Below are 22,376 nucleotides of genomic sequence, written 5' to 3' on the forward strand. Positions count from 1 at the left end.
GGTATGTTAAGCAAAAGGGGTGAATTTTACCTTGCCATCCGTTGCACTCTCAGTGGCGTTTTGCCTATTCTATCCTATTTTGTACAGCAATTTCCCAGCGAACCAGGGTGACCGCTTACGATATTTTTAATACTTTTATATATATTTTGAAAATTTTAATTAAAAAACGCAATTTTTCGGTAAAAACAACGAAATAATGTCCTACCAGCTGTACCGTAATACCACCCTGGGCAACACGTTGCAGGAGAGTCTAGACGAGCTGATCCAGTACGGCCAGATCACGCCAGGACTGGCCTTCAAGGTGCTCCTCCAGTTCGACAAGAGCATCAACAATGCCCTAAACCAGCGCGTAAAGGCGCGCGTCACCTTCAAGGCGGGCAAGCTGAACACCTACCGTTTCTGTGACAATGTCTGGACGCTTATGCTGAACGATGTGGAATTTCGCGAGGTGCACGAGTTCGTCAAGGTGGACAAGGTGAAGATTGTGGCCTGCGATGGCAAGAGCGAGTTCTAGCACTGTCATTGGCCAGAGAATATATTTGTATTTGTAAGATTTATATTTGTTAAGAATCCTTTACATCCACCATTGGTGAAGAGTAGACGACCATGCAAACCTATCAAGAGTCCCACCTCGACCCACAAAAGCAACACCAGTAGAGGGCCTTGGTCGTCGAACTTTAAAATAAATATCGTGAAAATTGAGCAGACGGTATATTTACGGCATTTCGGTACATAATCAATTCTTCAATCTATTAAATTTTAATGGTATATTTAAGAACACAGATACGTAGGTTTTTTTATGAATTGTCGTTCACAAATCGTACTTGTAGAAAATGAATTCATCAATAGGATACAATTATTTGGGCAAAGCTGAGAGATCTATATATTAAGTAAAATTCGACGGAATATCATAATGGAGGATAATATGGTTTCATTTTCATCCATTTACCTGAAATAGTTGAACTATTTAAATAAAGGGGCTGAAGTGGGCTAAGTTTGATTTTTTATCATAGCGAGACTCCATTTTTTTGTTGAAAAGCAAAAATAGCAATCACCGTAGCAGGAAAACAAGTCAAGTATTTAAAACAAGCCAGTCAAGTAGCAAATTGATTTATCAATTGGGAAAAACTATGTGGGCAGGGCTGAGAGATCTAGATAGCTAGTAATATTCGACGGAATATCAAAAACGAGGAATATGTATAATAGAACTTGAGTTCATCAGTATTTTTACGGTATATTTTAAAAATGAGACGGTATATTTTGGTATATTTCTGAGGGTCAGAAGGTATATTTTTTCAATAAGTCCGCGGTCACACTGCAGCGAACGGCAATAGCGAATAACGAGTAACGGAGGCAGGCAGCATGAATAACTGCCGTAGTCAGGGAATTATAGAGGCAGAATAAATAACTGGCGTAGTCGGCATATAAATAATTTAAATAACTTTTTGAAAAATTTACATTTAAAGTTGGCGCTTACCTGCAACCAGATGGGCAGCAGCCGCTCCAGGTCTGGCACCCCTATTTTGCCATATCAGTTCTGTACAACACTGCCCTGTGAGTGTTCGGTTTTTGTTTGACCATTTTCGCTAAAACCTCTTTTTACGCAAAATGCAATAAAAGCAAGTATTAAAAATACACCAGTTATATAGAAAATTGATTCATCAATCGTATAAAATTATGTGGGCATGCCTAAATGTGTTATATAGCTGAGAATATTCCACGGAAGATCAAAAACGAGGAATATGTATAATAGAGGTGGAGAGCTATCGATAGTAGGCGCCATCGATAGTGGACGATAGTATTTTCAAAACCATCGATATTGGTCGATAGTCGTAATAAAAATGAGTGTTTTTAAAAGTGTAAAAAGACGGTTGATTCGATGCTAAAAGCATTATTACAATTCTAAATGCAATATGCGGTCCAACTAGAAGCTAAAAATAATAAAAGTTAAAAAACTCTGTATATTGTTCATATACTTGGGTCCATAACTTGGGAATATTTGATAAAGCCTTCGTTCTCAACGATACTAAAGGGCTGCACATCTTTTGCAACCATCTCTGTTAAAACTTTATCAATGTCTTTTTTCCGGTTGGAGTTTGCGTCATAAGCAACAGCTCTTTTAAAATACGACTCTATTGACCGCATACTCGATCTACAACTGCTGCTTGTAGATGCAATGTTTTCGCTGGCAGTACAAGCATCTGCAGCTGGTATGCCGGAATCGGGAGTATGGCTCCTCAAATTCGGGTGGAACCTAGCTAGGTGGTCATGCAAGTTTGAAGTGTTTCCACTGGTCTTATACTCCTTGTTGCAATTTAGGCACTTGGCGAATTTCCTGTCATCAGACCTTTTGAAATACTTCCATACATCACAGAACTTTTTTCGCTGTCGGTGCTGCTGCACTCGCAATTCGCTGCAGAACTGCGACGTTTGCCTTAAATTAGTCTAAAATTTCGTACAAATACTTTCTAATATCTTGCGATATTGATTACCTTTTTGAAAGAAGCGAATTTTGAATAAATGCGCACAAATTTTCTTTGCTGATGGGTAAACCATGCTATCGACCACTATCGAAACATTGAACCATCGATAGTTTAGTACCGCGGTAGTGCCCTACCATCGATAGTGTCGATAGTGCCATCGATAGTTCTCCACCTTCTACTATTATTAACAACATTATTAATAACATTCATGTGAAACGTCGTGTTCCAGTGCAAATACGGCTGAAAACCATTCCGGTGACATTAGAAAATATTTAGAGTTCCAGGTAAATATGGCCGTTGATTAGAAAGTGCAGTAGCCACCCCGAAGAACCTTTCACCTTTACCCCGTTTTTTTCGGCAATTTTTTTTTAACAATTTACAACTCAGTTACAAAACTGAAAACAAAACAAAACTCTTGGGCCGCCCTACCACCCCAAAAAAAACCGACCCTCCAAGGGCAGAACAGCTGCAATGCCATCAAAAACATCGACTTTGGGTGTGAAGTTGGTCAGAGTCGAGCGCCCGTGTGTCCGTTCCAATTATTGTATTGCAAAAACGCTGTTTAGAGGGAAGACACTGCACCACACCACACAATTTAGAAATATAATTGGTCCCGCATACGTATATTGGAGTGAAAATTGCATACACAATTCACAGTGTGTTTCCGTTGTCGTGGGAAAGTTACGGTGGAGAATTAAGTCCATTCCATTCTTAGTTGCACAGCTTTTTTTTTTTTTTACTTTCCGATCTGGCAACGCCTGCATGCGCGGTTTTTCTGCGAAAATCCGAAACCAAATTGTAGTAGGCCACGACAATTACAAGGATTACGATATCGAAGAATCGGTGTCATTAACAGACATTCTCGCATCGAAACTCAAATGCGTGAATAGGTCGAAAACATGTCAATCTGAGAGTAGATTACTTATGTTTCAAATCCCCTTGGAAAACAGAAATGTAATGCAAATTAAAGGAAATAGGGTATACAAATGCCAAAAAAGAGCCATAACGGAAGCGAAAAAATATTTTGAAAATAAGACGGTATATTTTTAGGGTCCCACTGACTCTCTCCTGCAACGAAAAAATGAGTCGTAATTTTGAATGGGCTATAAAAAGGGGTAGGAACAACAGGCAAAACCAGCCAAGGCAAATTGCAAGGTTCGTACGAACCTCACCTCGCGTATGACCACAATATACCTTGAAGGAAAAGCGGCTTTTAGTCTCCAAGGTATGTTAAGCAAAAGGGGTGAATTTTACCTTGCCATCCGTTGCACTTTCAGTGGCGTTTTGCCTATTCTATCCTATTTTGTACAGCAATTTCCCAGCGAACCAGGGTGACCGCTTACGATATTTTTAATACTTTTATATATATTTTGAAAATTTTAATTTAAAAACGCAATTTTTCGGTAAAAACAACGAAATAATGTCCTACCAGCTGTACCGTAATACCACCCTGGGCAACACGTTGCAGGAGAGTCTAGACGAGCTGATCCAGTACGGCCAGATCACGCCAGGACTGGCCTTCAAGGTGCTCCTCCAGTTCGACAAGAGCATCAACAATGCCCTAAACCAGCGCGTAAAGGCGCGCGTCACCTTCAAGGCGGGCAAGCTGAACACCTACCGTTTCTGTGACAATGTCTGGACGCTTATGCTGAACGATGTGGAATTTCGCGAGGTGCACGAGTTCGTCAAGGTGGACAAGGTGAAGATTGTGGCCTGCGATGGCAAGAGCGAGTTCTAGCACTGTCATTGGCCAGAGAATATATTTGTATTTGTAAGATTTATATTTGTTAAGAATCCTTTACATCCACCATTGGTGAAGAGTAGACGACCATGCAAACCTATCAAGAGTCCCACCTCGACCCACAAAAGCAACACCAGTAGAGGGCCTTGGTCGTCGAACTTTAAAATAAATATCGTGAAAATTGAGCAGACGGTATATTTACGGCATTTCGGTACATAATCAATTCTTCAATCTATTAAATTTTAATGGTATATTTAAGAACACAGATACGTAGGTTTTTTTATGAATTGTCGTTCACAAATCGTACTTGTAGAAAATGAATTCATCAATAGGATACAATTATTTGGGCAAAGCTGAGAGATCTATATATTAAGTAAAATTCGACGGAATATCATAATGGAGGATAATATGGTTTCATTTTCATCCATTTACCTGAAATAGTTGAACTATTTAAATAAAGGGGCTGAAGTGGGCTAAGTTTGATTTTTTATCATAACGAGACTCCATTTTTTTGTTGAAAAGCAAAAATAGCAATCACCGTAGCAGGAAAACAAGTCAAGTATTTAAAACAAGCCAGTCAAGTAGCAAATTGATTTATCAATTGGCAAAAATTATGTGGGCAGGGCTGAGAGATCTAGATAGCTAGTAATATTCGACGGAATATCAAAAACGAGGAATATGTATAATAGAACTTGAGTTCATCAGTATTTTTACGGTATATTTTAAAAATGAGACGGTATATTTTGGTATATTTCTGAGGGTCAGAAGGTATATTTTTTCAATAAGTCCGCGGTCACACTGCAGCGAACGGCAATAGCGAATAACGAGTAACGGAGGCAGGCAGCAAAAAAACGAAAACTGAAAAAGTCAAACCCACACACACACACACACAGTCAAAAAGCTATATCGTTTTTGTTGTTCGTTGGTCTGAAAAAAGTGAAAACTGCGTTTCTTAGCTGATTGTGCTAAACTTGTCAAAATCATGAAGTTCCAATATAAGGAAGAACATGCTTTTGAGAAGCGTCGCGCTGAAGGCGACAAGATTCGTCGTAAATATCCAGATCGTGTACCCGTAAGTATACAAAATATAAGTATATAAATTATCTGTGTAAGTGTTTGTATGAGTGGTTCCTGCAAAAGAGTGTGGCTATGTATGTATGCGTTTGTTTTGCGTCGTTCGTATCATTTTATTTTTTTTTGTAGTCAGCGAAAAAAATCAATAATGCGCATATTGATATTGTGGGTAATTGTTAATAAAATGTATATCTGCGGTTATTAACCAGATCTAATTTTCTAAGCATAAAACGCATTACAGCAGGTGCCAAATAATATTAAAATGAAAAATTGTCATTCTCACACACACGCGAGCACGCATACACACGTACACGCATATAGAGTTGCTTTGTTCTTTCCATTTTTTTTTTGTCTGTTTTCGGTGTGCGTTTTGAGTGTGTGTGTGCGAGTGTGCGCAAGCCAGCTAGCTGTTCCACTTGCTCAGCTGTTGTGCTGTTGTTCTCTTCCCACTCTGCTCTGCCTGCTACAGATCTCACCCACCAAGCAGCCCCTTACCACTTGCCCGTCCTAACCAATCGTCCAACCAGTTGTTTTTGACTTTGTTTTTCGGTTTTTGTTTGCCTGCAAAAACAAAAACAAAAACGAATACTGCGCATAAAAGCAAATCGCTCTTTAGTACAACCAGTGGGTTGTTGTTGTTGTGTTTTTAGGAATTGTTTTTGTTTGTGCAGCAACCGCAAAAACAGAACCAGAACAGAACCCTCTCTCTGCTTCCCAGAAATTAGTCATAGTCTGAAAGTGAACTTCTCCATTGTTTGCTATCGCTATTTCACCATTTCCATACCATTCCGCCTTATCAGCGAAAGCTCCTTGATCAGTCGATCAGTGCAGTCCACCTGGAGGTGCCCTCCCCCATCCCATCCTTTGTATTTACATATGCGATTCCATTGTGATATGATGCTAATCCCTGCATCATTCTGAAGCATCTGCATCAATTTAAGTGTTCCTAGTCGGACGCGGGTCACCTGAACTACATATATACTACATATGTGGTCATATTCCAGGAGAAATCGACTGCATATATGTACATATGTGGTGTATTGCTTTTTGCCAGTTTGATTATTTGATGTTTTTTTGCTTTTGTTTTTGTTTTTGGCAACCACACAAATCACATAACAGCTGACCGAACGTCAGAGCGAGAGGCAAGGCCAGCTGGTTGGTCAGACCATATACATACATACCAAACATATATATGTATGTACATATGTATATATCCAAACGACTGCTATATCTAAGCATATACGACACCTTGGCTGCGGCCAATGACGCTAACCAGATTGGCTAATGCGGCTAACAAAGGGGTGGTGGGGTGAGCAGGGTAAGGAAAGACAGAGAAAACTGAGAATCAGTCGGAACTCTAATCGTACGATTCATATTAATTATGCATTATATTCATTATGCTTATGCTTCCTGCTCAATGTCTCAACTTCAATTCGGCTGCCGAATAGCCAGGGGGGGAAACCAGTTAGCCCCAGAGATAATTGAGGAATTCCTCAATTCCTTGCAAACATTTGCGAGGTATCACGTAGTCGTGTTGCATACTGTGAGCCACTTGTGTGGCGACACTGAAAAATGCTAAATGCAATTACAATTTCTTGATTTTCGCCAAATGTATGTGTTTTTTGAAATATTTCAAGGGCACGTACCTCTCTATAGACTGTTTCTATTTCCTTCTTATTCAACATTACTGATTTCGCCTCTCTTTGTTGTATCTGTATTCCTGCAGGTGATTGTAGAGAAGGCACCCAAGGCACGCATCGGGGATCTGGACAAGAAGAAGTATCTGGTGCCATCGGATTTGACTGTGGGCCAGTTCTATTTCCTCATACGCAAGCGCATCCATCTGCGTCCCGAAGATGCCCTCTTTTTCTTCGTGAACAATGTCATTCCACCAACATCGGCTACCATGGGCTCCTTGTACCAGGTACGTCCTATGAAGCAACCCCTCCGCTGGACAATACCATCTAACCTTTACTTTTTTTATAAATATCCTGCAGGAGCACCACGAGGAGGACTACTTCCTGTACATAGCCTACTCCGATGAGAATGTCTATGGAATCTACTATCATTAAAGGAGATGGAGATGAAAAGAACCCCCTATACAGAAATCTATATATATATAAATAAATATATTTTATGTTTAGCATGCAGCTTATAAAATACGACGCGAGTTAGCTAAACGAATTGATAAAAACAAACAAAAACACCACAAAATGCAACAAGAAGAACTTAAAAAAAATCTGAACAAGAGGAAATGAGCAAACCGACAAAAATGAAGTGTTATGTGAACCTTGTTTTATATATATATATATAACTTTTTCTATACACCTTAGTATTTTCGATTAAAACTATGCTTTTGTCCTACCATTAACTCTCGGGCCCCCGTTCTGTTCAGCCCCCACTCCCCCATTTACGTTTCATAGCTGTACTGGAGGTCCGTGCAATCGCATCCGCACACGCACCCGTGCATACATACATTGCTTTAATCGCTATTTTCTGTGTAATTTTTTCTTCAATTTTCTTTTGTTTTTTTTTTTTGCTTTTAATTTGTGTAATAATGCAGCAAATGATGTGCATATTTAGTGTGTATGGTTATGAATAGGACTCTCTCGGTTTAAGTCTACGGTAATTAATCTATTATTAAATAAAAAAAAAAAAGCTTGAACTTCGTCTTGTGAATGAGGCCATGCCATGCCCATTGAAATCCCTACATTCAATGAAGCAATTCTCGCTGCGGCATTGCAAAATGATGCAATATGCATATTTCACCTGCAATATATCTATGCATGCGTCATTCTGCTTGGCTTGCTTGGCTAAAAGGAGATCGATTCATTCAATGGAGAGTTCTATCAACAGAGTTTACGGGCTTCAGAAAATAATTTACAATATTCTGTTTTTGCGCGGCCAGAGAAAAGTTGAGGCAGAATGAATAACTGCCGTAGTCAGGGAATTATAGAGGCAGAATAAATAACTGGCGTAGTCGGCATATAAATAATTTAAATAACTTTTTGAAAAATTTACATTTAAAGTTGGCGCTTACCTGCAACCAGATGGGCAGCAGCCGCTCCAGGTCTGGCACCCCTATTTTGCCATATCAGTTCTGTACATCACTGCCCTGTGAGTGTTCGGTTTTTGTTTGACCATTTTCGCTAAAACCTCTTTTTACGCAAAATGCAATAAAAACAAGTATTAAAAATACACCAGTTATATAGAAAACTGATTCATCAATCGTATAAAATTATGTGGGCATGGCTAAATGTGCTATATAGCTGAGAATATTCCACGGAAGATCAAAAACGAGGAATATGTATAATAGAGGTGGAGAACTATCGATAGTAGGCGCCATCGATAGTGGACGATAGTATTTTCAAAACCATCGATATTGGTCGATAGTCGTAATAAAAATGAGTGTTTTTAAAAGTGTAAAAAGACGGTTGATTCGATGCTAAAAGCATTATTACAATTCTAAATGCAATTTGCGGTCCAACTAGAAGCTAAAAATAATAAAAGTTAAAAACTCTGTATATTGTTCATATACTTGGTCCATAACTTGGGAATATTTGATAAAGCCTTCGTTCTCAACGATACTAAAGGGCTGCACATCTTTTGCAACCATCTCTGTTAAAACTTTATCAATGTCTTTTTTTCGGTTGGAGTTTGCGTCATAAACAACAGCTCTTTTAAAATACGACTCTATTGACCGCATACTCGATCTGCAACTGCTGCTAGTAGATGCAATGTTTTCGCTGGCAGTACAAGCATCTGCAGCTGGTATGCCGGAATCGGGAGTATGGCTCCTCAAATTCGGGTGGAACCTAGCTAGGTGGTCATGCAAGTTTGAAGTGTTTCCACTGGTCTTATACTCCTTGTTGCAATTTAGGCACTTGGCGAATTTCCTGTCATCACACCTTTTGCAATACTTCCATACATCCGAAATTTTATTTTTCTTCGTCTTTGTCGATTTTTCGGTCACAGAACTTTTTTCGCTGTCGGTGCTGCTGCACTCGCAATTCGCTGTAGAACTGCGACGTTTGCCTTAAATAAGTAAAAAAATTCGTAAAAATACTTTCTAATATCTTGCGAAGTGTATTTATTACCATTTTGAAAGAAGCGAGTTTTGAATAAATGCGCACAAATTTTCTTTGCTGATGGGTAAACCATACTATCGACCACTATCGCCCACTATCGAAACATTGAACCATCGATAGTTTAGTAGCGCGATAGTGCCCTACCATCGATAGTGTCGATAGTGCCATCGATAGTTCTCCACCTTCTACTATTATTAACAACATTATTAATAACATTCATGTGAAACGTCGTGTTCCAGTGCAAATACGGCTGAAAACCATTCCGGTGACATTAGAAAATATTTAGAGTTCCAGGTAAATATGGCCGTTGATTAGAAAGTGCAGTAGCCACCCCGACGAACCTTTCACCTTTACCCCGTTTTTTTCGGCAATTTTTTTTTAACAATTTACAACTCAGTTACAAAACAGCGAAAAAAGTGCTTTTGCTGTACGTTTTTTGTGTTTGTTGTTGTTGTTGCTGGTGCTGCTGGGGTTTCTCGTGACGTACAAATTAGCAAAGAAGTGGCGTAGTTTAGTTCATGGTTTTTTTTTCTCGGTTCGCGGTCGTCTGTTTTCGTGTCGTTGTTTTTGCACTTGTGCAAATGCAATTGATTTTTGTGTTTGTTGGTTGTTTTGCCCTGTCTCCAGTTCTTTCTTTCTTCCCTCACCCCCTCCCCCTGGAGATACTGCTTTCTGTCATTTCTTTGTTGTTATTGGTGTCAGTGTCGCTCCAACACACTCTTGGGCCGCCCTACCACCCCAAAAAAAAACCGACCCTCCAAGGGCAGAACAGCTGCAATGCCATCAAAAACATCGACTTTGGGTGTGAAGTTGGTCAGAGTCGAGCGCCCGTGTGTCCGTTCCAATTATTGTATTGCAAAAACGCTGATTAGAGGGAAGACACTGCACCACACCGTGCCCCTACCCGCCCGCACACCGCACACCAGCCAGCGGCACAGACAGTATTTCGTTGCTCTGTGAAACGCGCATGTGGATTCGTTTTATTGGTGCTCACAAGTATCGTATGATAATCTCCGTTCTATTGTTGTTCTTGTTGTGCTTTTCCGCGGGCTTCTCGCACACATCCGCATGCACAGTACACGTACGCAGCGCATGTGGGAGCTCTGCATGTGTGTGTTGCTGAGTGGCTGCCAACCTGTCGAAAATTTTCACCATTTTAATTCAATTTAGAAATATAATTGGACCCGCATACGTATATTGGAGGGAAAAGTGCATACACAATTCACAGTGTGTTTCCGTTTTCGTGGGAAAGTTACGGTGGAGAATTAAGTCCATTTCATTCTTAGTTGCACAGCTTTTTTTTTTTTTTACTTTCCGATCTGGCAACGCCTGCATGCGCGGTTTTTCTGCGAAAATTCGAAACCAAATTGTAGTAGGCCACGACAATTACCAGGATTACGATATCGAAGAATCGGTGTCATTAACAGACATTCTCGCATCGAAACTCAAATTCAATTCAGTAAAATACGATTTTTATTTCGATAATATTGGCCTCAATAATTAAATTGGTGATTTTTGCATCGGTTTTTTTTTTTAATTCTTAGCCGCTTGCAAACCGCTTAAATGTCACAACACTCGAAAAGGGAAAAGGACACAGCCGCCAACAGCACGAAAAGCCATGCCCAGAGCACACGCCACACGAGCGGCAGTAGCAGCGCGAATAAACACAGTCACAAAAAGCAGATGCCCAACGGCAGTCTAAAGGCCAATTCCAACACCAAACCAAACCAAAACTCCAACAGCAGCAGTACCACCACCAAGGTATCCACAATGCTGGCCACAGGATCGGCAGCGGGATCGAGATCGGGATCAGGATCAGGATCGAGCTCCTCCGTCTCCCCATCCAGCTCATCGTCGGCACCCCTACTGTCGCAGGTTCAGGGAAAATTACAAATGAGCAAAAAGGAGAAGAACCAAAAAGACAAACAGCGCGAGAGGGAGCGCATCGAGCGCGAGCAGTTTGTGCTCTGGCGTCGACCCTTGGATACGTCCTTGTATTGTGGCCTCGAACTGATGGCGCTGCTGCGAACATGGAGCTCAAGGTAATGTTGAATGACGAGACGTGAGGTGAGGTATGTTCAGGCAGATACTCAAACCCGTTCTCATCTTTCAGATTGCTGCAGCAACGTCTCCTGCTGGCCGCTTTGATAGTATTAGGCGTATTATTTAGTATAATTTACAGAATTGATGGACCACATCAGCTGGCCATTGAGCTAGTGCGTCGTAACACCTGGTTCTTTGTCTACTGGCTGGGTCTGGGCGTGCTCTCCTCAGTGGGACTTGGCACTGGCCTACACACGTTCCTTCTATATCTGGGGCCGCACATAGCCAGCGTCACGCTTGCCGCATACGAGTGCAATTCCTTGAAATTCCCGCGCCCTCCATATCCAGATGAGTGAGTATCTCCCCATCGCCGTTCTCCGTTCCCCGTTGTCATACTTCTGACTCATCTGCAGCATCATCTGCCCGGAGGAGCCGTATGATAAACGGGTGCCCAATCTGTGGGCCATCATGTCAAAGGTTCGACTGGAGGCATTCCTTTGGGGCGCTGGCACGGCCCTGGGCGAGCTGCCGCCGTACTTCATGGCCAAGGCGGCGCGTCTCTCCGGGTACGATCCGGACGATGCTGAGGAGCTGGCCGAGTTCGAAGCCCTGAACGCCAAGAGGAATCAGAAGAACCTCAGTTTAATGGACAAGGGCAAGCTGTTCATGGAGCGCGTGGTGGAGCGCATTGGCTTCTTTGGCATCTTGGCCTGTGCAAGTGTAAGTGGGAACGGATGTGGAAAATCCTAGAACAATACTGACTATGAAATCCCTTGCAGATTCCGAATCCCTTATTCGATCTGGCTGGCATCACTTGCGGCCATTTTCTAGTGCCATTCTGGACCTTCTTCGGAGCCACACTGATCGGCAAGGCCATCATCAAAATGCACATACAGAAAATCTTCGTGATCATTGCCTTTAATGAAACGCTGATTGAGCGAGCAGTGGATCTTCTGGCCTCGCTGCCCTACTTCGGTCATAAGCTGCAAGAGCCCTTTAAGGCCTTTCTCAAAAACCAAAAGCAGCGCCTCCATCGTCAACAGCGTGGCAAAGGTGCTGCTGTTGGCCCCGATTCAGGCAATCTGCTATCGAAGATTTTCGAGGCGTTTGTAATTGGAATGGTGTGCTATTTTGTCGTGTCAATTGTTAACTCTCTGGCGCAAAGCTATCACAAGCGTCTGCACCGAAAGACTCCGTCACCGGCATTAGGGACGGGTCCGGCCTCGGCCTCGGGCTCGGCGACGGTCAAGGCAGTACCAGTGCCTGCGACCACGCCTACGCCCACGGCCACGGGCACGGGCACATCCAAAAAGCATGCCAAGCAGCGGGCCCTACGCGAATAGAGGAGACTTCAAACCAAAATCACAAGCCCCAAGCCCAAAATCTCTCGAGTTGATACAATTTCCAGAACCCCCTCCAAACCCGTTTCCTATCGAAGTCTTAAGTTATTGTACCTATATGTATATTTTTTTTTTTTTTTTTTCGAGTCCTTGTTTTAGTCAAATTTTCAGCTTGGAAGTGTACGCTTTGTATGGGATGTCAAGAGGCAGATGCATCCGGCCGGTACGGAACGGATAAGGCGGCGCTAGCTCGAGAACTTAGATTAAGGAGCAAGAAAATTACTAGTAAAAAATTAAAAACAAATATACAACAGCAACAACAACAAAATAAGTAGAAATATACATATGTATATGTATGTATGCATCTGTGTGTGACTGTACTATGAAAAGTAAAAGAGAAAGAGAGAGAGAGAGAGAGAGAGACAGACAGACGGACAGAGAGGGGCTAGCTAGTCGGCAGTTAAAATGCAAATTGTGCAAAAAGACATTGAAGAAGAGTAGAAGCAGAAGTAAAATGGTTGCTGAAATGCTGAAAACAGAAACAAAAAAAGAAAATAGGAAAAATAAACGTAATATGAATAAACAAATGCACAGACGGACGTTTTGCCTAATCAAGCGGACTGGATTCTCTTGATTGCATTAAGATATCCGCTCCATTTGACTGAGATTTCATTTCCAGATTCAGATCTGTCATCAACAGTTGGCTTTCATTAAGCCCCTGGCAACGGGTACGACTGCCGACACAACTGTCCCTCCCCGCCCACGTGATGTCTTACGTATAGTCGAGTGGCCAGCTCGAAGGACAATTGCCGCGTCCACGTGGATGGGTGGAGTGGACGGTAAGGGATGGGAGACGATGGAATAAACGAGCTTTGCGACGCGCTTTGAATGCCTAATCCTGTCAACAACTACAGTTCCGTAAAACAACAAGAACAACAGCTGAAATAACAAGAACTGAAGAAAGGCGTCGGCACCACCGAATCGTCTGATACCCTTGCAGATCGATCGTTGCTATGGTACAGCGACCCGACTATGATCTTAGCGGCTAGCTCTTACATACATATGTATGTGCATATACTATAACGAGTGTAACTAAAGGACATACGGAATGCTGCACATGCTACTACATGCTTCCAGCGTGAAACATCTCGTACAAGTCGTAACGCCCTTTGGAAGCGAATTGCAAGGAGAAATGCAAACAGCGATGACAACTGCCAGCGGCTAACGGTCCAATGTCAACACTTGGCCAGAGCGAGAGGCAAAGTGACAGTGGCAGGGGCGGGCACTGACGGACTGACATACTCGGACATGACAGGACGTGCAGAATGCCAGCAACAAGAAATATTTTCATTTACATAGCTGTCGACAGAATTCTTTTAAAATGGACACATTCTCCACCCGTTACTGCCCCGCTCCACTCCCGGCCATACTCCTCTCTACTGCTCTGCTACGGCGGGTCGTTTCCCACTGAAAGGGGGGAAACCAGCTACAGTGGTCTCCTGCTACCGTCAAGGATTTAGCTGCAGGGCAAAGGTAACATAGAAGCGGGTGAGGGGGAGGTCGTGTGCGCATAAACTGGTCACACCTCACGCTCCATGCCAACGCCCAGACAGACAGACACGACAGAGACGAAGATGAAGAGACGTTTTCGGCAGGGCAATCGCTTGTCTCTCTCTGCCGCTCAGTGCGTTCTCTGATACACAGCCTGTGCAGCTCCCGGATCACTACTTTCAGATAGGACAAAAAAACCACAAAAAAAAACTGACAGCATTTAGTCATAAAACTTACTAATGCCACCTCCTCCCACTCGATCTGCCCCCTGATTCCTACTCAGACAACCATCCCCCCTCATTTTACCACCAGTGAAGGGCAGCAAAGCTCCACTCCGCTGCCGCTCTAAAAACACGTTTGCATTGCTGTCGGCTCACCAGAGTATGCGATACAGTTATGACTAGGCGGGAGGAAGAGCAGGGAAATCAAGGACAGAGAGAACGGGAGCGAGCGAGCGCGTGTGCGTCTATTCGTGCTCAAGTGCTTTACTTCTCCACTACCACTTTCCATTCCCCTCAGCCGCCCTCTTCCGACGGAGCTTTGCTTTCAGCCTGCTCGCGTGCAAATATGACTAAAGCTCCTCCGGCAAGTGGCTCCCCCCCGCGAGCACTACCGCGCCGCACTACCCCGCCACTTTGACAGCTTCCTGCGCGTGGCCATATGGCCGTTAGCTGACGACTCCACTGTGCAACAGGCAGAGGGAGCAGCGGGTGGCGCAGGGACGACGTGCGTCCGTCACTCCGGCAGGGCGAAAGTTCTTAGAGATGGCACTGGATAGTATACGCACCTATCGCTGAGTTCTAAGGCCTATGCAAGGTGTATTTCCACAAGGTGAGGCCTTGCCACAGACCGATCTTAACGGTAGTTTGCTTATTTTATTCAAGTTACCCAAAAGTATGTGTAGACTATCACACATCCAGAGAACGAGAGAGATAGATAACACTCGGGGCGTCTCAAATTATGCCAATTTAAATCCTTTAACAGAGATCACACAAAAACCATGGATCGCAAGAAGCTTTACATTTGCAGAAGCTCCGGCTAAGCGACCGTTACCTGTGATATTTACATATGTATATATTCAACGAGAGGACAAACGAATAGTGTGCGTGCCAGTGATGTGGGGCAACGCAACTCCCCTCGATACTCTCGCATCTGTCGGGACAGCTCCTATCGGCACATCACTGGCTGCGATTGTAACTGTATTAATATAATTGCGGCTGTCGCTAGCTGTTTTGCACCAGACGACGCACACCAGCGCCAGCGTGCGCACTTGGACGTGCCCCTGCGTGCTTTTCCATTTCGTTTCCATTTCGTTCTTGTTGCCATTTCGTTTCGTTCGTTCGGAGCCGCAAAATAACCGTGGACAGCGACAAACAATAACAACGTTGCAGATAGAATAGATATAGAGAGGGAGAGAGTGAGTGCGCCGCGCCTATCGGCAGGCAATGATTCCCGTTGTTTACTCTGATTGAGTGCCAGCCACACTATCCGGCAGCGGAGCGGGAGAGTGATAAACAGCATTGCAGACCAAAGACCAGACAGCCAAAAAAATATCATCATCCAAATATAATGTGACAAGATGGACTTCCAGAACCGCAATAACACGGCCAACAAGTTCGTCTGTCCCAGCGACAGGCAGCTGGCCTTGCGTGCCAAGTAAGTACCGTTATAAGCCCCAAAAGCCTAGCTTTCGAAGTAACCGACAGGCATGGCCTGAAAGCTAAGTTGGGCTTAAAGCTAAAGTGTCATTGTCATTGGGCATTAGGCATTGGGCATTGGGAGACTAATGCAACAATTGGCTATCCTATAATTTCTCCGTTTCATGGCCAGTCGCGAAATAGCAACAAATGTTATTTTTTTCATATGTGTGTTTCTGTGTGTGTGTGTGTGTTTTAGGGTTAGAGCTAACAGCAACCAAAATTCGACAAAAGCTTTAGTTGTAATTTAATTAACTTTTACTCCGTCTGTGTACGTGTGTGTGTGTGCATGATTGGCCAAAACACACAGCCCTAAACTGTGGCCTAATCAAATAATATACATGTGTGTGCTGCACACACTGTCAGACGCCGACAACGACGACGGCTATGTAGCGCGGGAGCCATGTCCCTGAGCGAACAACTTTGAAGGCTAAGGGGAGTGGAAACTGAAACTGAAAGGGAAGGGATCCACATGGTTTCTGTGTCGGCCCAATTCTAATCATAATTGTTGCACGCTGACAGATTAATTAAATTTTAATAATGTTCAATTTTTTATGGCCCCCCCACCAACACATACACATAATGGTCCAGAGACAGAGAGGCTTTCATTTATTTATTGCAATTGACGGGGGGTGGGAATTGGGGCATGGCCGAGCCATTTACATGATTTAAGCAACACGCCCATGTCGCATATCGCATATCGCATGCCGCATGTCTCATACCGCACCCGGAATCCAGAATCCACAAAACGAAACCATTTTCCTACTTGTATATGTACATATACATATGTATGCCCAGCATATGCTGGTTGTACGAGCCTGTAGCATACTGCGTGGGGCAGCCGTGGGTGGAGGAGCAGTGGCAGGAGCAAGAGCACGGCTCAAATCAATCCCAGCTGACTGTAAATGCGACTTGGGCGCATTAAAAATACAAAAACACCGCCACACGGACACGCACCGACAGGCACGGCACAGCTTGAACGGAAAGCAGAGCGAAAAATAGAGCGGAGGGGTGGGCGGTAGGCAGGGCATGGAGGGCAGGTTTCAAGTGTGCAATTTACACTTCCGTTCGTTCATTCGTTCGCTACATTGTAACCATTCACACTGACACTCCACTCCACTCACACCCTGACACACAGACAGGCACAGACACGCACACGAACATACAGAAGCATAGAAACAAAGAGCTTTTGCCGTTAACCGAGCGACAGGACGGGCAGGGAAAGAAGAGAGCTTCCCGCTTAGCGGCTCTCGCCTCTCGCTTCTCTCCCTCTCCCTCTCATTTCTGACTCTCATTTTCTGGCATTGGCTGGCTCTGTACTTGAAATTCAAATTACAGCTCAAGGGAGCAACATCAGGAAGAGGAAAATCATGGCCAAAGGGGGCAAGGAGAACTGTTCAAGGGTAAGCCAATGAGCACTCACTCAGGAGCGAGCACATTCAGGCAGTGCTATGGAGCCAGTGTCAGAAAAGAGCAGGCCATCGTCACACCGATCTCCAGCAAGTCCCAACGAAATACAAAGGAAATATGGGATGTCCTCAAAAGAAATCGTACAAAAAATAAACGTAAGGCTAAGGGAAGAAAGGAAACCGTTCAACAAATCAGTGTTTTTTTCTCCGTTCATTGTAAAAACTGTGCAATATGTTGTTCCTCATGTTCGAAGCCATACACTTTTCCTTTGCCATTCGACAAGACAGCTTTTGGATTGAGCTCTTGTAATTGGCAGATTTGTTTCGTATGCGACAATCAGATCTGGTTGAAACATAAGCCCTTGGCTCTGCCTCAGCTAAGGACGACAGCTGAGACCCCGTTTGAAGCCCGTTTCAAGAGTGATTTGATTTGGTATTCGGTTCCCCATTGATTTCGTTACTTAGAGGAGAGCACAGCACTTATTTTGGTCCGGGCCAATGTTGATAGAGTACTAAGCGAATTTGTAATTTAATTATGATGTTGGAGAACCCGCAAGGGCATTTCCACATGGAGCCACAGCACGCACAGACACGGGGCCCACGGTCGCACACAATGAATTGCACGTACAAGTACGAGTTCAGGGCAAGAGCAGAGTCAAGTCAATAAACCCATTGTGAAGGCGAAAAAAATGTTTAGGTAAAGTAGAGGCTCTACGCCCGGATTTGCATGCCCGACCGCTGGTTGCTGTGCGTGCCCGTATGTGGGCTTTGGGGTGGCGCTTGGCTCGGCTTTGCTTCTTTTTTTTAATGCCATGTGTAAGTGATTCCAAAGTGGCTATAACAAACGCTTTCGGACCCCGAACACCTCCTGAAACCAAACGCAACGCAACGAAAGGGAGCGGAACGGAAATAAAACAGCATTAAAAGCTTTTTACTAGAGTGACACGACCAGCAGATACCCCTTGTATTTGTGGGTCTCCTTTAGAGCATAGCGCCACACGAATACAACATACTCCGCTTCTGCCTTCTACTGGGTGTACAGCGGGGGATAATGAACCCGAGCTAGGCGCCGGCTACGGGTACGGCAACGGGTACGGGAATAGGTCCTAAACATGGGCGAGTTAATTAACTTTGAACTTGACATTTTGGCCGTGTGCTGCTGCTGAGGAACATGGAAACCGCATTAACCAGCCCGCAACTAACGATGCTCATTAGGCAGGGCACCCATCCCATCCCATACCATCCCATACCATTCCATCCACTTGAAGCACTTTTGGAGCTGGCACATTAACAAGGTCTCCCCGTTTTTTGGCTTTTCCTATCTCTCCCGCACAGATTGAGGGCCGGCTGGAGCAGCTCAAAGACCAGTGAACCCCTGCGTCCCGAGGAGCAGGAGGCCATCATATCCGTGATACGGCGCAATGAGGAGATCGAGATTGCCGAACGGCAGCGGGTCGGCCGTCTGGTGGAGCGAGTCGAGAAGATCAAGCAGCACGCTGTCGAGCGGGGCCCCAATTGTTGTCGCCTCTGCGGCGACACCTTTGGGCTGTTGCGGCCGCATCGCATCATCTGCGAGGACTGCCGTCAGTCCGTGTGCACCAAGTGCAGCGTGGACATCAATATCCGGTATCACACCAGCGAGCGGACACGGGAGATCTGGCTGTGTCGCATCTGCTCGGAGACGCGCGAGATGTGGAAGAAGTCGGGGGCCTGGTTCTTCAAGGGCCTGCCGCGGTACGACACGCCGCGCAGTGCCAGCGCCACGCCTACGCCCACACCCACACCAGGAGGGATGGCATCCATGGCAGGTAGGGATTGGTCATGTCCTGTCGCGTCATTTACTATCCACTTCCGCTTTTCGCAAGGACCAGTGCAAAGTGCAAAGTGCAAAGTGGGGCACAGCTATGCTATGCCTGCAAATGAGTCTCGTTCGCTATCCAAACTATCCAGAACCCAGAACTCGACTTTGGTTCGCAGTCCAGTCCAGTCCTTTGATCCATTCCTTTTTTGCCTGTGTCCATTAATAATCGCGGTTCAATTCGATCTTTAGTTAAGCCAGTAATCAATCGATTTGTTATCGACAGCACAGAGCTGTGCTTCATGATAGTTATCAGCATTATCAATCTGAAACTTAAGACCGGAACTTGGCTTCGCATGAGCTGCGCTGCTTTTCCCTTTCCATGCCCTTGCGTTGCCCTATTTCAGCACCTTATCGATTTCAATCGATATCTAATCGACCTGTTATCGGAGGCTTGCGTCGGGAATCGACCGAAACCATCGCTAATATCGATATTCTATGTCATCGTAGGAGACACGCGGGCCGTGCACAGCTGCCACGGAACGCCGACGCGGCCGGCGCGGGTCAAGAAGCTGACCATACGGGTCAACGACAGCAGCTCCAGCAGCGGCCCCTCCGAGCCGGAGGATGAGCTGGACGGCGGGGGTGGTAGCGGTTTCGGTGGCGGTGCCAGGGGCTCGGCCGTGGGCCGCCTGCAGAGGGAGGACAGCTTCCGGCTGCGGGCATACGGCTCCATACGAAGCTTCATCGACGGCGGCGAGCGAAAGTTGTCGAACTCCTTCTTCTTCGGTCGACAGCAGAGCCACCGGCCGTCGGAGTGCACCGACTACGACAGCATCAGCCTCACGAACGGCTCGGCGGTGGCCCAGCTGCGCCGCGAGAGCAGCTCCCTGCGCCGTGGTTCGGTTAGCTCCTCCTGGTCCATCAGCGAGAGCTCTGGCTCCGGTAATTCCGGCAGCCAGTCACAGTCCCAGTCGCAATCGCAATCGCAATACACCCAAGCCCAGCAACAGCATTGCCGGGATCCGCTGCTCGGCTGGCTGGAGATTGCCATCTGCTATCGGGAGAACTTCCACAGCCTGGACTGCACAATGGTGCGGGCACGGGACCTGCCCGCCATGGACGCCTCTGGCCTGACCGATCCCTACTGCAAGCTCAACATAATCACGCCCGAGGCGCTCACCAAATACACGCGCTGGCAGCGCACCAAGACCGTGCACAAGACCCGCAATCCAGAGTTCAACGAAACCCTCCAGTTTGTCGGCGTGGAGCCCGAGGAGCTCGGCAACTCCCTGCTGTATGTGGCCCTCTTCGACGACGACAAGTACGGGCACGATTTCCTAGGCGCAGCCAAGGTCTGCCTCTCCACGGTGAGTCCAACGATGGATAGGGTTCCAGGATAAGGTGCCACATCCACCGGCCAATTCGAAGCTAATTCTCCGGTTTTCACTTTCACCTTGATATGATGGCCGCCAGGTTTCCAAGCAAGCAAGCCAGCAAGCAAGGAAACGTGAGGAAAGTGAAGAGCAAGCCTTAGGCCCATCTTCGCCGAGCAATTGGCAGCAAAACATAAACCCCAAAAATATTCAAATGAAGCCCATTTTTAGGCTGAAAATATCTGAAATTGAATTTAAAGAACGGACGGAACTTTAAGCGTCAAATTGCAGGCGAACAAAGCGAACCCTACTAATTCTTGCTGCTTCGCCTTTCGTTTCGTTTCCGTTTCCATTTCGACTTCCGTTTCCATTGCAGGTGCACAGCACATCCCAGTACAGGATCTCGTTGCCGCTTGGCGTGGAGGATCAGTACAGCAGCGCGGCGGAAATGGCCCAGGAGTGGCCCAATGGCAAAATTCTTATATCCCTGTGCTACAATACCAAGCGGCGGGCTCTGGTCGTCAATGTGAAGCAGTGCATCAATCTGATGGCCATGGATAACAACGGCAGCTCCGATCCCTTTGTCAAGCTGTGAGTAATCCTCAAGATTATTGTACTTCTGTATCATTAATTTGCTAATGTTCCGTTCCAGTCAGCTCAAACCGGATGCGCACAAGAACAAGAAGCACAAGACGAGCGTCAAGTGGCGGACCCTGAACCCGATCTACAACGAGGAGTTCTACTTTGAGGCCAGTCCCCACGATCTCAACAAGGAGATGCTCATTGTGACCGTGTGGGACAAGGATCTGGGCAAAAGCAACGACTTCCTGGGCAGCCTCCAGCTGGGGGCCCAGAGCAAGGGCGAACGCCTCCAGCAGTGGCACGACTGCATCCGATTGCCTGATCACTTTCATGAGAAGTGGCATTGCCTGGCCCCCGATAATCCCGCCCACTAGCGGGTGCGGCTACGGCTGCTCCACAACCAATCAAACACCCAACCGATCCTTCCCGCTTAGCTCCAAATATACACATAAATAGTAATACAGTAATATAACATACATATATATTATACATACATACATACATATACATATATATATATTTTTGATATGCCTGCCTGAGTGTGTGTGCCAGACAGAGAGACAGAAAGAAAGAGAGAGAGAGAGACATAGAGAGGAAGAGAAAGAGAGAGTGCGCTTGTGTATCTGCTTTCCGATATCTCGTATATAACCTCAATTTTTCTATATCTGTTCTATATACTTTCGGCTCTTATCGGCATTTTTGTATACATTCAAACTGTATATACTAGCTTTTTTTTAAGTGTCCTTATCAAGGGTTAATCAACATCAAAATAATTTCGATTTATTGCTAAATTCAATCTATAATCAAAACTAATTATTTATGTACTTAAATATATATCGAAATAAATATCGGGATACAATTGGAACTCTTGCATCCATCTAGCAGCATTAAAACTTGTAACATTCCGAGTCGATCAGATTCTGCCTGCCAGCCAATCTTTATATTCATTCTCTGGATGGGATAGGATATTATTGCACTGGAACTTTTATCTTTAAAGCATCGAATTGTTCCACAAAGTATAGCGAAGAGAAAGCAAGGCTCTGCAGCTGAACGGCGGGTTCTATGATGTTCTTTGTATGAGATGAGGCACCAACAAAGAAAGATCTTTGCCCAACCAGAAGAAAGTCATTGAAGCCGTAAAATATATGCTTTTGTGGCTAGACACCGACTCTCTTCTTTCTCTTTTTGGGGGCA

The 22,376-nt window shown here is 45.0% G+C and overlaps 5 protein-coding genes across 6 annotated transcripts; all 5 read left to right on the plus strand.

The window, feature by feature from the left end:
- The first annotated feature begins 76 nt into the window (after positions 1-76).
- LOC117188015 (transcription initiation factor IIA subunit 2) lies at positions 77-918 on the plus strand. The gene has a single exon (XM_033391151.1). The coding sequence runs from the start codon at positions 197-199 to the stop codon at positions 512-514; it is 318 nt and encodes a 105-aa protein (XP_033247042.1). The 5' UTR covers positions 77-196; the 3' UTR covers positions 515-918.
- Positions 919-3,783: 2,865 nt separating this feature from the next.
- Positions 3,784-4,625, plus strand: LOC117188014 (transcription initiation factor IIA subunit 2). The gene has a single exon (XM_033391145.1). The coding sequence runs from the start codon at positions 3,904-3,906 to the stop codon at positions 4,219-4,221; it is 318 nt and encodes a 105-aa protein (XP_033247036.1). The 5' UTR covers positions 3,784-3,903; the 3' UTR covers positions 4,222-4,625.
- Positions 4,626-5,025: 400 nt separating this feature from the next.
- Positions 5,026-7,931, plus strand: LOC108164796 (gamma-aminobutyric acid receptor-associated protein). Its single transcript, XM_017300720.2, has 3 exons — positions 5,026-5,296; positions 7,025-7,222; positions 7,296-7,931. Exons 1-3 carry the CDS (start codon positions 5,207-5,209, stop codon positions 7,368-7,370), a joined length of 363 nt encoding a protein of 120 aa, XP_017156209.1. The 5' UTR covers positions 5,026-5,206; the 3' UTR covers positions 7,371-7,931.
- Positions 7,932-9,539: 1,608 nt separating this feature from the next.
- On the plus strand, positions 9,540-13,267 carry LOC108164638 (vacuole membrane protein 1). 2 transcript variants are annotated; one of them, XM_033388835.1, is made up of 5 exons: positions 9,540-9,680; positions 10,931-11,428; positions 11,500-11,781; positions 11,843-12,149; positions 12,209-13,267. In XM_033388835.1, the coding sequence occupies exons 2-5, from the start codon at positions 10,950-10,952 to the stop codon at positions 12,770-12,772; spliced, it is 1,632 nt and encodes a 543-aa protein (XP_033244726.1). In that variant the 5' UTR covers positions 9,540-9,680; positions 10,931-10,949; the 3' UTR covers positions 12,773-13,267. The 2 variants fall into 2 exon arrangements, with proteins under 2 accessions (XP_033244726.1, XP_017155974.1); XM_017300485.2 differs by lacking the exon at positions 9,540-9,680 and adding an exon at positions 9,778-9,813.
- A 2,273-nt stretch (positions 13,268-15,540) lies between these two features.
- Positions 15,541-22,047, plus strand: LOC108165066 (rabphilin-3A). Its single transcript, XM_017301114.2, has 5 exons — positions 15,541-15,976; positions 18,762-19,234; positions 19,735-20,594; positions 20,977-21,191; positions 21,253-22,047. Exons 1-5 carry the CDS (start codon positions 15,900-15,902, stop codon positions 21,554-21,556), a joined length of 1,929 nt encoding a protein of 642 aa, XP_017156603.1. The 5' UTR covers positions 15,541-15,899; the 3' UTR covers positions 21,557-22,047.
- The last annotated feature ends 329 nt before the right edge of the window (positions 22,048-22,376 follow it).

This window comes from Drosophila miranda, chromosome XL (assembly GCF_003369915.1).
Source record: "Drosophila miranda strain MSH22 chromosome XL, D.miranda_PacBio2.1, whole genome shotgun sequence".
NCBI lineage: Eukaryota > Metazoa > Arthropoda > Insecta > Diptera > Drosophilidae > Drosophila > Drosophila miranda.